General features: G+C 38.4%; 1 protein-coding gene across 2 annotated transcripts; it reads left to right on the top strand.

The window, feature by feature from the left end:
* Window positions 1-3,265: 3,265 nt before the first annotated feature.
* RNF7 (ring finger protein 7) lies at window positions 3,266-10,276 on the top strand. Of its 2 annotated transcripts, none has more exons than XM_059391833.1 (3): window positions 3,266-3,522; window positions 7,733-7,780; window positions 9,325-10,276. In XM_059391833.1, exons 1-3 carry the CDS (start codon window positions 3,355-3,357, stop codon window positions 9,379-9,381), a joined length of 273 nt encoding a protein of 90 aa, XP_059247816.1. In that variant the 5' UTR covers window positions 3,266-3,354; the 3' UTR covers window positions 9,382-10,276. The 2 variants fall into 2 exon arrangements, with proteins under 2 accessions (XP_059247816.1, XP_059247815.1); XM_059391832.1 differs by having other exon boundaries at window positions 3,266-3,529.
* The last annotated feature ends 4,976 nt before the right edge of the window (window positions 10,277-15,252 follow it).

The raw sequence follows: 15,252 nt of genomic DNA, 5'->3' as shown, positions 1-15,252 counted from the left end.
TGATGTTTAATGCAGAACTGTTTGTTATACATTGGAAACAGCTTAACACCTCTCAAAGGAATCTCGGGGAAATAAATCACAGGGAATGTGTGTGGTGTAATACCATGCAGCATCAAGAATAATGTGGATAAGGGAGGGCTTCTGTGGAAAGCTATCCTACTCATACTATTAAATGAAAAGAGCACCTGGCTGGCTCAGTCAGTGGAGCAGCCAACTCTTGACCTCAGGACCGGGAGTTTGAGCCTCATGTTGGGTGTGGAGATTACTTATAAAAAAAAATTTTTTTTTAAGCAGGCTAGAGAATAATGTGTGTAATAAAAAAACTCATATGAAGATGCATTGATTTAATATGAGCCAGCAGGGTGCCTGGGTGGCTCAGTGGGTTAAAGCCTCTGCCTTTGGCTCCAGTCATGATCCCAGGGTCCTGGGATGGAGCCCCACATTGGGCTCTCCGCTCAGAGGGGTGCCAGCTTCCTCCTTTCTCTCTCTCTGCCTGCCTCTCTGCCTACTTGTGATCGCTATCTGTCAAATAAATAATAAATAAAATCTTTAAAAAAAAATAATATGAGCCAGCAATCCCATTTCTGGGTGTATACCCAAAAGAACTGAAAGCAGGATTATGAAGAGATATTTGTATACTTGAGTTCACAGTGACGTTATTCACAATATTCAAAAGGTGCAAGCAACCCTGATGTCCACTGACAGATAAACGGATAAGCAAAGTGTGGTCTATCCACACAGTGCAGTATTATTTGGCCTTAAAAAGGAAGGAAATTCTGACACATGCTGCAACACAGATGAAACTCCAAGGCACTGTGCTAAAGTGAAATAAAACAGTTACAAAAAGACAAATACTGAATGATTCTACTTATAGGAGGTACCTAGGGTAATCAAACTCAGAAACAAAGAGTGCTGGTTGCCGGGAAAGGGGAGATAGAAAGTATAGTTTTGGTTTTGGAAAATGAAATAGTTCTGGAAAGTGTTTGCATAACAATGTAAATGTCCTGGGGTACCTGGGTGTCTTAGTCAGTTAGGCATCTGACTCTTGAATTCAGCTCAAGCCTTGTTCTCAGGGTCATGTGTCCAAGCCCCGTGTTGGGCTCCATGCTGGGTGTGGAGCCCACTTTAAAACAAAACAAAACACAAAAACAACATAAATACACTTAACACTACTGAATTCCGCACTAAAAATGGTGGCAAACTTCATTATGTATATTTTATCGCAATTAAAAATTTTTAGGGGCACCTGACTGGCTCAGTCAGTAGAGCCTGTGACTCTTAATCTCAGGGTTGTAAGTTGGAGCCCCACCTTGGGTGTAGAGATTACTTAAAAGTAAAATCTTAAAAAAAAATTTTTAATGATTGTAATGTGTCTGTTTGTATATATGTAGAAACTTCTGAGAATATTAACAACACTTGCTTTTTTTCATTGCATACACATTTTACTATTTTAACATTTTTATAATTTATGAGCTGTCAATTTTAAAAACTTGAAATTATTCAATAAACATCAGTAGCAGCACTTTTTCCTTGCTATGTGCCCCAGTGCCAAAAGAGTGGAAGAAACACAGTAAGTGCCGTGATTTCCTGGAAATATTAGAATATATATTGGCAAAGAGCAAAGTTTTCTCTAAGCGCAGCTGCTAATCCAGCTAGAGCAGGTAGGGAAAGTTCTGTCCAGTTTCAGAGATGTTGAAGTGTGACAAGAAGAGGCATCCTCTAGGCTTTCATCCTTTCATCTGACTTTCCTTTTCTCTTTCAAACTGGCCAGTTCCCAACAACTTGAAGTGCATTTTCTCCTCGTCTGGTTCCAGCCTTCCTCCTTTATTAGATATCTCACATTTAGAACCATCTCTATAGTCAGATGTGTGGTCATTTAATATGAACAGAACATGTTCATCTGGGTTTGTCCATAGGAATTTTATCTGGCTCTTCGAGTTAGTGCAGTGAGATTGACATCCGCCACCAGTACAGCTGCTCTGCTCTGGCTGACAGCTTGGACAGGTGTGCTCTCTTCACTCATATCCTGGGCTTGAGGGCCTCCCATGTGGAGTCTAGTCTCTTCCGTGAGGCTTTTCCTCATGGCATCAGTCCTCAGGGATATTTCTGTCCCTCACATCACTGAATATTCCACTCAACAAGCAGCGCACATAGCATCTAGGCAAATGTGACCCTGTGTCCATATTTCTATTTTTACATTTGTATGCATGCTTGTCCTCTGCCCAACTGCTTAAGTTTGGTTAGCCTCCATCCAGCACCAGGCCTGGCGTGAGGACACGAGGGGAGGCTTGGAGTCCCAAACCCGACACTGCAGGTGTCCACCACTAGGTGGTGGTGGTAATCAGTCATCTCCCTAGGCATTCCGTGCCTCAACTTTCTTACCGTTTAAAAATGATGTTGTCTGCTTTGCTTGAGAAAACAGAAGAACATGACCCCAGGCCAGCAATAGAACCCAGGTTTTATAATTGTCACCGTCACATAATAGCGGTGTTACTCGTACATATAAAAGGAGGTGGTTAAACTACATCAGAGGTTCTCAGAGCGTGGGCCCCTGAGTTCTAGGCATCCTTTCAGGGGACCAACAGGTCGGAACTATTTGCATGCCAACATTCGGAGCTATTTCCCTCTCCTCACTCTTTAGGAGTGTACAGGGGAGTTTTCCAGAAGCTACATTATATGCGGCACCATCGGTCTAATAACTTGTAATGAGTTTATTACTGTTACTTTTAAAATTTAGATCTTTCTCTCAAGGTAAATTTCTTAAAAAGCAAACATCTACATCTTTCATAAAGGCTTTTGAAGATCCTCTAGTTTTTAAGTTTAACGGAGTGCAAAGTTTGAGAACCACTGAACCAGGTTTCTCAGAAGACCTTGGGAGGTCAGACGTTTCCTAGATACGGAGGACAGGGGATCTTGCATAGATACGGTCCCGTCTCTGATTGAGTTTACGGGGGAGGGAGGGAGCGGTAACAGTTTTAGTAACAGGATAATTTGAGAGAGTGGTAAGTTTCCCGAAAGCACACAGCAGGTCACCTGGTGCCTGCGTAGAGCGCTCCCGGGCGCGGGAGAGGAACACTGAGCACCGAAGCGTCCAGGCTTCACACCGGAATCGCCCTAAAGGCCTTCAGCATTTCCCCAGCGAGCTGGGATGTGCGGGGTGGACAAGCGGCCTGGCGCTAGCGTCAAATGACGTCACTGGGCCGCGCCAGCCAATCGGAGCGGCCCCGTCGTAGGCGCCGCTGCGGCCCGTGGCCTGCAGGCGGCGCTGTGGCCCGCCGGGCGGCCCCACGGAGCCGCCATAGCCGCCCGCCTCCCGCGACTTAACGTCTCCGCTGCCGGCTCCGCGTCGCCGCCATGGCCGACGTGGAAGACGGCGAGGAACCCTGCGCCCTGTCCTCTCACTCCGGGAGCGCAGGCTCAAAGTCGGGAGGCGACAAAATGTTCTCTCTCAAAAAGTGGAATGCGGTGGCTATGTGGAGCTGGGACGTGGAGTGCGATACGTGCGCCATCTGCAGGGTCCAGGTGATGGGTAAGCGCTACAAGCGAGGCCGGGGCCCCGCTCCGGCCTCCGCCGGGCCGACTTGGAGTGGGGGACGGGGGAAGAAGGCTCCGAGAGACTCGGGTTGGCTGGAGTGGGGGCAGGGGTGCCGGGGCTAACCGTGCTGCAGCCGGCCTGAGGGCTGCTGCCGCCGCGGGGGGCTCCGCGGGCGTCCGGCGCCGGGAGCTGGTCTTACAGCGAGAGAAACGGATTGTGAGCCCAGGAATTGAGGTAATTTCAGGTGGTGATGGGTGTGGCCAAGGAAATAAAACTGGGTCATTTGTTGGCAGCTAGGAGAAACCACTCGGGTTGGTGTGGCCCGCTCCTCTCCCAAACCACACCGCAGAGGGGGTCAGAGTAAAGGCCCGGACTAAGGAGGGCACTTTAATGATTGTGGTCACACACCGAAGTGATGCCCTGGAGTCGTCCTCCACAAAAACGACACCCTCAGTCCGCTCCTGAGAGGCGAAGGGAAGAAAAGCGTTCTAGCCGTTGCATTTTTGGATTAGCTCCTGATGTTCCGCAGTCTTTTTGAAATCTGCATGCCTCAGGATGGTCAGATGGCTCTCCCCTGTCTTGAAGGGGACACAGTGTGGTTCAGGAGTGTTTAAGGTTCGCGGGAATTGAAGAATGTAAGCCTTTTATTCAGAAACATGAAACTTCATCTCATTCTGGCCCCTCCCTATCGCAGGATGCCATTTCCTGAAGAAGATCTGACTTGCTCTGTGTCAGGCCTTTGTGGAGAACCCTCTTGTACAAATAAAATCTTAACTTCTTTCTGTGACATTTCCGATCAAAATACTGGACCAAGTGAAACCTGGCAGAGCAGCTTCATCCTGTTATATTTTATATGCTCTCTGTTTTAAGATCTCAGACCACCTTGAAAAAGAGATGTTACCTAAATACAAGTTACATTTTTAAATAAAGCATTTAAAATACTGAGGGAGTATTTCAGTGTTTCTTGGGGTAGGTGGAAAAAAAACTGAGGTTCTGTAGTTTGGAGACTTTGTGTTTTGCTCTGAAAAATGAGAATTGGAGAAAATAAACACAATTACTATCTCAAGGGATGAAATTTAAACCTACCAGAATCCAGAGCTTCTCAATTTACACTCTCTATTAGTACACTGTTTTTTGTTTTTTATTCATAAAGCTTGTTTCAAAGAGGATTAACAAAAATGGGATTAAAATATTTTTTATTTCTTACTTTTGAAAGAACTTGATTTCAGACGTGATCCACTTATTTTCGAATTAGGTCTTAAAAGTACCTAGTTTACTGGCCTGCAGTAAAGCCTCCTTACCCCACCCCTTATTCAAACTACAGTCATAATTTCCAGTTTGTGTGCCATTGTTAACTTATCCAGACAATTTAATCTTTTCTTCTTTTGCAAGACAAGCTTTGCTAAATATTTTATCCTCAAAATTTTCTTTAGTTTAAAAAGAAGAGTGGTTCGAGAAAGTGTGTTTTATATTTTCCCCAAAGAAAAGTTTTATATTTGTAAGTAGAAATACAGAATTCAGAGTAATGGTTGAAATCTTGCAACAAATAAGCTTTACTGGGATATTTAGAGTAAGTCAAAGTATGGCTATAAATGGTTCACATTAATATTAACATTCTAATTATAGCCAGTATTCTGCTACTGTGGATTATTTTTGCAGATTTACAGTGGCTGTCCTTTGAGTTCAGGAGAGTATTCTGGACTAAACCTCTGTATTTTGTTTATGAGGTGTTAAAATCCATTTAGTGGTCAGGTGGCAGCAGAAGGAAGTTTGTTTTTCAGACTTCCCAAGCTTACCCTAGCAGCATCATTCTAAAAGGTGTTACTGATCTTGCACTCCTTAGAAATGTTCTGTTTTAGATCTTACAAATATCATGAAAAGAATTTTTTTTATTTTATCTAAAAATTTAGGGATTTTTAGATTTAGGTTGGGTTTTGATAATGAGTCTAAAAGCGCAATCAAAATTGTAATCCAGAGATTTCTCGATTGTGCAAAGGATCCCACTTAATTCTATTTCCTTAACATTTCAATTTCATTTCTTACACCTAAATGATTTATTATAACTTCTTGATCCAAGATTTGCCTGTCAGCCTGTTCTGATGTGGTTAACACTCTCTTCTTTGGTTTCCGCTCTTCTCCCTTCGTTCTGAAAGGGGCAGATGGCAGTGACCCAAGTGTTGAAGAAGAGGAATATAGGTTTGCTAGTTCTGTTGAGTTCTAAAGAGCTGGAGGAACCCTTCATGGCTATTTATGTTAACTTGGACATTTGACATACCTTTTGGAGTCTTGTTTTCCTAATTTGTGAAAGAGGTAGTTGGGGTCACAGACTATAATTCTATGATTATACAGAACCAGAGCCATGTCTTCCCCCTTATATCATGATCCTTATGATATTTAGTTGTTTGCCTGCCTACCTCCCCATTTCCTGGTGAGTCCAGGGACCCAGACTCCGTCATTTTGGTGTCCCCAGTGCATAACTCCTTATACAGAGTAGATACTCAGTAATTGTGGGATTGAAGAAAGCCTCAGGAGGCAGTGGTTGTTTTTAATCCACATCGAAGAGGCCAGGGTGGTGTGTTTTTTTAGGGTAAGAGCATGCAGAGAGGAGCAAACAAATGCCTGAGCATAATCCAATGTAAGAAGAGGAGCAGGCTTCAACTCCACTGTGTATCTATTTTTACAGAATTCTTTTTCTCCAATTTATGTTAAAAACTAATTTTTTTTTCTTTTGGTTTGAATTTCCTTTTACCCGTCTTGGACTCCTCTTTCAGCTAGTGAATGAATCCATTTTTGGGGGTCCTAATATTTTATATTCTCTCCTTCATGAAGCAGATAGTAGTAGAGTGAATTTGGAAAACTTCTAGTATACCCTTTAGGTTCCCATTCCTAGAATTTACTCCCAAATAAATTATTAAAATATTTTGCCATTGTTGGATAAACGCTTTGGACTCAGACATATTCATAAAGGGAGGATTTCTTTTCCTTTGCTTTGCTTTCTTTCTCCTTTTCTTTTTTTTTTTTTTTTTTTGAAGAATTTATTTTTTATTTATATGACAGACAGAGATCACAAGTAGGCAGAGAGAGAGGAAGGGAAGCAGGCTCCCCACCAAGCAGAGAGCCTGATGCAGGGCTCCATCCCAGGTGCCCCTTTTTCTTTCCTTTTTTTAAAGATTTATTTATTTGTGAGAGAGAGAGAGAGAGAAAGAAAAAGGGCAGGAGAGCACAAGTGGTAGAGAAGGAAAAGGAGGCTCCCCATCGAGCAGGGTGCCTGATGCCCCAGGACCCTGGGATCATGACCTGAGCTGAAGGCAGACACTTAAATCAGCTGAGCCACCCAGGAGCCCCAAGGGAGCATTTTCTTTAAAAAAGAAAAAAAAAAAAGAGACGCCTGGGTGACTCAGTTGGTTAAGCAGCTGCCTTCGGCTCAGGTCATGATCCCAGCGTTCTGGGATGGAGTCCCACCTACATCAGGCTCCTTGCTCGGCAGGGAGCCTGCTTCTCCCTCTGCCTCTGCCTGCCATTCTGTCTGCCTGTGCTCACTCTCTCTCCCTCTCTCTCTCTCTGATACATAAATAAAATCTTAAAAAAAAGAAAAAAAAGAGACAACATAGTATTTAAGAGATTCTTTAAAAATTAATATTTTAATTTTTGTATAGATCATATAGTCACATAATTCAGAATTTTAAGAAAATACACAATGAAAACTCCTTCCCACCATCCCTTCTTTGGTAGACTTTATTACTAGTTACTTGGTATTCTGGTGTTTCTTTATGTGTGTATAAGCAAATACCAATATATATGCATGGCTTACCTAAAATGGTATCTTGAAAATAAACTGCCCTTAAGGTTGATCTATGTGATCATGCCCAGTGAGTCTATATGAACTTCTAATATATAATGGAGTATGGCATATTTTTCTGTAGTGATTGCATGCACTTTGGGGACATGTTTTCATTGGAGCTTGGGAAAATAGAGGGTCTGTAACCCTTGTGAAATTGCTCCTGGTCATAAGTAAATAAGTAGAGTGCCTTGTATTTTATTCATCTTTAAACAGTTATATTCAGATGAGAAATTAATAATATGGGTCTCTTATCTCCATCTCTAACCCTTTGGGCTTTTATTTGACTTTGAAGTGTCTGGGTTTTAAAAATTGCATTCTGAACATCAGAATGAGAATTGCTATTTGTTTATTTTTAGATGCCTGTCTTAGATGTCAAGCTGAAAACAAACAAGAGGATTGTGTTGGTATGTTGTAATTTCATTCTCTTGCTTTTCCAACTGAAGGTTTTCTCTCAGTGGGGATGTTTGAATTTGCAATTAAGATTGACTTTATCAATACACAAAAACAAACTGTAAAGCAGTGATCCATTATTAATATAAAATGTTTTGGTTCTCTAAAGGCCTTAATGGAATTAATCTACAAGTCCTTTTATTTCCTGTAATTAAGAATTGATTACATATTCTAGATGTGGGTATAATAAGTATTTCATATTCTAAAAAGAAATCATTCTTTTCTATTAGGAAAATTATAAAGTAAGGAATTTGCCAAAACATCTTAAATTTAACTGTATTATAGGTCAGATTTTGTAGGGTTTTATTCTAATAAAGCACTTCAGTTTTCAGTACTCTTATGATAAAATATTTAACTCTTCAACTAACAGAAAAAATTTTAAATCTCAAGATTTTTCCAATATAGTTTATATATGGAAATCTATTAAATCTTGTTAATAGTCTGGGACTATAAAAGTTATCTTAGGCTAAACGGTTTTAAGCAGTTCAAAAGTTCTTATGTCCTAGATCTTGAAGTCATCACTTCTAGATTGCTATATATAAAAGCTTTTCTGAAGATGAAAGGTTAACTTTGTACTTTGTGTTTGCATGGTTTACATACAGCATCTTAATAATGATTTATGTCATATTTATTAAATCCTGTTTTTTCATCCTGAAACACTTAGAATGTTTCCTATTCCCTATAGCTAATTTTCATAAGAAGATGTAGGTTTTTTTCATGTTTTTTTTTTCCCTTCTATTTCTTTCATTGTTCTGTTATGATGTAGGTTAAGGAAGTGACAAATAAAACCCACATTTGAGACTGTATTTCAGATTATGGGTGACTTCCCTTGGTTTAAAAAATACTAACAGAAATTGTGAGGTTCAGGCCACCTTTCTTTGACCACAGAGAGACCTATCTCTCTTTCCAGCCACCCACTTTGAAAAGTTAATGTATTTGTCACATCAGGAATTGCACTGCTTATGGATGACTTAACACAGTTCATCACTACTTTTGGAAAATAACTCACTAGATGTATGCAAAGCATGGCATCTATTTATAATAGACTACTATGAACTGAAAACATTTAAAACTCATTATCTTGCTAAATCAAAATCAGGAGACTGTTTCTTAATAAAGTAAAACTCAAAAGGTTTCCAGGTCAGTGTACGACTGAGAAGTTCTGGGATCTAAGGAAGGCTCAAGTTCTTTAATCTCTTCAGGAAGACAGCATGTGGAGCTGTGTAGGGGCTGGGGGCCACCACATCCCCCACAGATTCTAAACAATGATGGAAAGTCCCCTAATCACAGCGCCTCATCTCACTTCTTAAGTGTAATTTACACAGGTAAGTTTTTATTTCTTCATAGGTAGAAAAAATGTTGACCAATTAGCCATCATGCTTCAAGATAACGAACCATGATTATTTGTCATAATATAAAATAACCTATGATTTGAGTTCAGTAATTTAACTTAAAATATGTAATGTCAGATAATCTTTTTTTTTTTTTCTCCTTTCAGTGGTCTGGGGAGAATGTAATCATTCCTTTCACAACTGCTGCATGTCCCTGTGGGTGAAACAGAACAATCGCTGCCCTCTCTGCCAGCAGGATTGGGTGGTCCAAAGAATCGGCAAATGAGAGTGGTGGAAGGCTTTCTTAGTGCATTCGTTTGGAGCCCTGGTGGATCATGTTATCAAGTGCCCTACAAAGGCCAGGACACTCCAGGGAACTAATTCTTCAAGTAGGAGGAGATGGCTCTGTGGTCTTTTGGTACTCATCAGAGGCATAGTTCGGCATTTTGTTAGTTTTATTTTCAGAAATTCTCTACAATTAAGAAGATAATTTATTAAAGATGGTCTTTCCTACCTCTGTGGTATGTGTCACACACACCGCTTAGAAGTGCTTTAAAGGAGGAGAGAGCTACAAATTGAATGACTTCATAATTTACTTACTGATATCCAAGGGGCTGTGGAAGCAGTTCCATTCGGAAGAGAACTTGTTGCATGTTTATAGTCGATCAGTTAAAAAAAAAAAAAAGACAATGTTACAGTAACAAATAAAGTGCAGTTTTAAACCCAATTCTTATCCTCAATTTGTTCCTGATCTTTATTTTTGGCGGGAGGGGGTGATTCATGAACTCTTTATTTGACACAATGAAAATTTTAAGTTTGGACCAGTGAACAGGGTAAATAAAATTTAACCTTTGGGCATATGCAATTTCAGTTGTCTTTCAAGCTATCATCCTCTGTCTTGGGCTCATCAAGAAAACCTAAATTTACATTCACCTCACTGCTCAGTCACTGGACGATAAAGAACAGAAGTATTTTCAAGTTCTGGTCAGATTATGTTGTAATTAAACTGTGTTTTGGGTGGAATGTTAATGAGGGGAAATGTTTACCACTGTAGCATTGGATCAAAAAGTTTATTTTATTACACAATGTTTTAATAAATGGTTTATTCTGTTTATTTAATTTGAATTGTCATTATTACAATTTTACATACAACCTTAAACTTCATGTTAATAAACTAATATGGTAACTGAATGATTTTACTTAATTTGAAAAAATACTCATATACTCTTACTTGGTAAAAAATAAAACTTAAAGTTTATTACCTGGGAAAATTAAGTGTGAGAATATACTTAAATTTTATTAAACTCATTCACATTTAAGGGAGATTATTTGGCAACAGATAATGGGCCACAAGTTTATTTTGAATTTTTCCATGATAAAGGTCACAGCTATGAATTTCAAAAACTAAAGTCTTGGGGCACCTGGTTGGCTCAGTTGTTTAAGCCTCTGCTTTCTGCCTGGGTCATGATCTCGATGTCCTGGGATCGAGCCCTGCATCGGGCTCTCTGCTCAGCCGGGAGCCTGCTTCCCCCTCTCTCTGCCTGCCTCTCTGCCTACTTGTGATCTCTCTTTTCTGTGTCAAGTAAATAAATAAAATCTTTCAAATAAAAACTGAAGTCTTAAAAACTTTATCATTCATTTCTGCAGTTTGTCAGTCTGAATCTTACATGTAAGGAATGTGAATACACAAAAGAATGTTAAAAACTAGAATTCATAGGCTTTCATAGTGGCTACTATTAATCTGATTTCTCCAGAAGTTAATTGCTTTATTATGTATTTTTTCATATTTCACTGAAAAACTTATTACATGTAGGGGTAAGCATTTTTTTAAATCATATAATATCAAGAGTAATACTATCAACATGATTTATTGACATTCATGATGACCTAGATTATTTGGCTGGATTTTTGGTCAAGCATTTTTTTTTTTTTTAAATTTTAAGTTTTTTTTGGTGTGTGTTTTGTTTGTTTTTTGAGAAAAAGAATGCATGGTGGGGAGAGGCAGAGAGGGAGAGAGAGAAGCAGACTCCCCACTGAGCAAGGAGCACAATTTGGGGCTCAATCCCAGAACCCGGAGACCCTGACCTAAGCTGAAGGCAGACACTTAACCAACTGCGCCATCCAGGCACCCTGATTTTTATTATTTTAGAGAGCATGCAAGCAGGGGAGGAGCAGAGAGAGAGAATCTCCAGCAGACTCCTGCCAAGCACCGAGCCCAACACTGGGCTCAATCTCAGGTTCCTGAGATGATGATGAGCTAAATCCAAGAGTCAGATGCTTATCTGACTGAGATACCCAGGCACTCGAATCAGGCTTCTTTCCTATAGAGTTACTCTTTCCCTTTTTCCATACGGCATTCTTAGGGAGAATGTCACTAAGGGAAGATAATGCTTAAGGAGTGGGAGTTAGGCTTCTACTTCTCAAGGATAGAGTATTCCATTATTTGGAATTCTTCAGCATAGAAGAATTTATTTAATCACTTATCTATATTAGTGAGTAGTGATAAGTCCTTTTGGAAAGATTAAAACATCAATTCCGTGGAAATGAAGGGTTCTTAGACTATTCTGGATAGAACACCACTTATATGTAATGATACTTGTGTAAGGAAGGATGGGGGATAAAGAAATACAGGGAAAACAGTTTAAGCAACATATTCCAAACACATTATAGATTAAATCCCGAAGTTTAATCCCACTTTCAACATCTCATTTTGAGGTCTCCAGAAATCATAGCATATGCATGCCAGAATCTCTTTCCCAACATATTAATATACACAAAACTGAACATTAGAATGAAGTTCTAGCTGGTTGCTTTTCAATCTATGATCTTTTATTACACTTCAGATCTTCAAAATAGATTTTTTTTTTTGCCTTGGATAAACCTAAATAAACATTAAATTGATGCATAACATGTTATTAATTTAAAAAATGATTTGGGTTGGTTTTTTTTTTTTTAAGAAAACCATGTAATTAACATCATATCTTACAGAAAACTGAGAGCTGTAAGTATATTACTAGCAAAGATTTTAGAAAAGTTATATGAGTTTACATATGGTAAATTTGTCTCTATTGAACATCTGCTGAAACCTTAGAATTGAGTAGATTTGAGGATAAATATGGAGGTAAAGACCTAGAGGAATGACAAAGTGGGAAAATTCCCCTATAGAGATGAAGTTATTTCAACCTCTGTCCCAAACTGTATATCATAACACATTCTACATACTCTTGACTTCTTCAGGGATTTTCACTTGTAGAATCAATACAAAGAGAAGAATGAAAATAAAGCAAAAATATAACATTAATGGCAGTCAACCTGGAGAAACACAGTATTGCATCATAAAAGATTAGAAAATGTGGGGTACCTGAATGGCTCAGTTGTTAAGCATTTTCCTTTGGCTCAGGTCATGATCCCAGGGTCCTGGGATTGAGCCTGGCATCGAGCTCCTGCTCAGCAGAAAGTATGCTTCTCCCTCTCCCACTCCCCCTGCTTGTGTTCCCTCTCTCTCTGTCAAATAACTAAATAAAATCTTAAAAAAAAAAAAAAGATTAGAAAATATTACCTAAAGACATATAATTTACTGAATGTGAAAGATGGACAAAATTTGTTAAGTGTGTTTTCTTGCATTCCTCTTTAGAGTATTTAGTGTAAGTAGCACATAAAATGTTTGCAGTATAGTGTAGTGTATACATAGAATATAGGTTTTATACTTCTAGTACAGATTTGTCATTTTACTGGTAGTAAATTATATGTAATATATAGTACAATGTATTACAAGTAAAGATAGATGGATAGATAGTACTGCTTTTTCTTTGTGATAGGACCTACTGCTTAGAGAAACACTGAAGCCGATAGGTGTATTCTTGCCATTTGGTATTGTTTCAAAAATTCATGGCCTCAAGTTAACTGTTGAGACATATGCTAAGAAAATAAACACTGAATAAGATGTTACATTGCATCTCAAATGAGGAATACATTTAGGGAGTAAAACTTGAATGCATTTTTTAAATTGGCATTGTATACTACTGTTTCTTTTTCCCCTCTGAGGAAGTCATTAATCATGCTGTTTCCTCCTAGTAAACTTAGGTTGACATTAACCATTCTGTTTTAGGCACATGTTCTGTGGATGCAGAGGGAGATTTAGGATGTGTACTAGTCAAGCAGCTCAGAAATAACTCTCTCACAGATGACTGAGCACCAATACAGATAGCTTAGTGATCAGCCTTACATTTCCATAGTAGTAGTTTGCCAAGGAGACAGTCCAGCATACTATTTTCTCTGTATATAGGAAAAAAAACAAGTATTCGTTTTTCTTAACTGGATTAAGTCTTTTTGCAATGACTGAAATTTTTTAAAAAATCTCCACAGAAGCCAGTTATTACAGTTATAAATATATTGGTTCACAATGGGAAAATAAGATTCCATTTCAAATGCCCCACTCCCCAAAATATAAAGCATATTTCGATTCAAATTTGTTGAACTTAGATTTGGCTTACTATAAGCCAAGTGTGTATATGGATGTGTAAGTGTAATATGACACATGTATTCATCCATTCATTAAACTCACTGTTCTCATTGTTCAGATATATAAAAGAATCAGAAAAGTAATCTCCTTGAAGGATAATTTTGTTTTATAAGATGTTTGAGCCTCAACTGGAAAATGTTGTGTCCCCAGTGCAGCAATCAGAAAACCTATTTGTAGACAGGACAGTAAAGAGTTGGATAGTGGAGTGACTGAGTAGAAATTGATGAGAAAGCCACTGAAACATAATATCTATTTCTAGAAGAAAATAAATAACATGGGAAGGATGAATGGATGGAAAGCTTGAGGAAAGCCCTGTGAACCAAAGAATGGGGAAGAATGACATCCTTTACTATGTAGTAGACATTGAGAAATCAGATATCTATAGTTAATATCTATATTATATAGTTATATAAATATATATCATATATACTATATATAACTATATTATACAGTTAGTATCTATATAGTTAATATCTACAGTTAATTCTTTACAAAAATTATATAGGCACAACTATGTTCAAACAGTATGCCTGATCTAACAAGACTAGTGTGATAGTTACATAGGAGTTGGGCATTTACAGTAAGATCAGTAGAACTATATTTAACAAATAAGTTACTCTAAAGGGAGTAAAAATAGTGATTATGAAGGAGTTTGTATAAATTATTTTATATTTAATTCCCTTTAGTGTGCATAATTTAGACTTCATGCCTCACTTTTAAGCTTTTTAAATGGATTTGACTATGTTGCATTTATAACACACTTTTGAATTATAAGTTATTACTGTCCTTATTTGAAAGTCAAGAGAGCTGAAATGTCAAGAGAACTGACCTAGTAACATGTTAACAGATTCCAACCAAAATCTGTCTTTTGGATTTTTAGGGGCATCTTGTTTCAGCTTAGAGTAGCTGCTGGAAAGAGTGTAGCTCCCATCTTTGTAGTTTATTCAGATTGCTTTTCTTTTTTATAAATTAATGACACTTCCAGGGGCACCTGGGTGGCTCAGTGGGTTAAGCCTCTGCCTTTGGCTCAGGTCATGGTCTCAGGGTCCTGAGATTGAGCCCAGCCTCGGGCTCTCTGCTCGGCGGGGAGCTTGCTTCCTCCTGTCTCTCTGCCTAGTTGTGATATCTGTCTATCAAATAAATAAAATCTTTTAAAAAAATTAATGACACTTCCAAATAATTTTTTTCCATTTTTCTTTAAGATTACATTTAGGCTTTTTAGTTTGCGGGATGTGTGTGTGTGTTATGTGGCGTGTATATGTGGGCGCATGTGTCCTTTCAGAACCTAATAGAACTTATTTCAAGTTCTGTTATTGAAGATGCTTTTCCAGGTCATATTTAATGTAATAATTTTCCTAATGTTGATTTTGTAAAATATATTGAAACATTTGTGTATTGATTAGAAATGAATTTTCTTTCATGTTTTTCATAATCCTGGTTATGTAGTACATGCATATTAAATAACAATAGATTTTTAAAAATTAATTATAATACACAAATATGTTTGACCACTCAAATGTTTATCATTGTACAGTAAGCTAATTGAATAGCTTTTTGTTTTGATGTTTTTAAA

The sequence above is a fragment of the Mustela nigripes genome, chromosome 2 (genome assembly GCF_022355385.1).
Source record: "Mustela nigripes isolate SB6536 chromosome 2, MUSNIG.SB6536, whole genome shotgun sequence".
In the NCBI taxonomy this organism is placed as follows: domain Eukaryota; kingdom Metazoa; phylum Chordata; class Mammalia; order Carnivora; family Mustelidae; genus Mustela; species Mustela nigripes.
The sequence above is the reverse complement of the archived record's forward strand: the minus strand, read 5'-3'. Positions and strand labels throughout refer to the sequence as shown.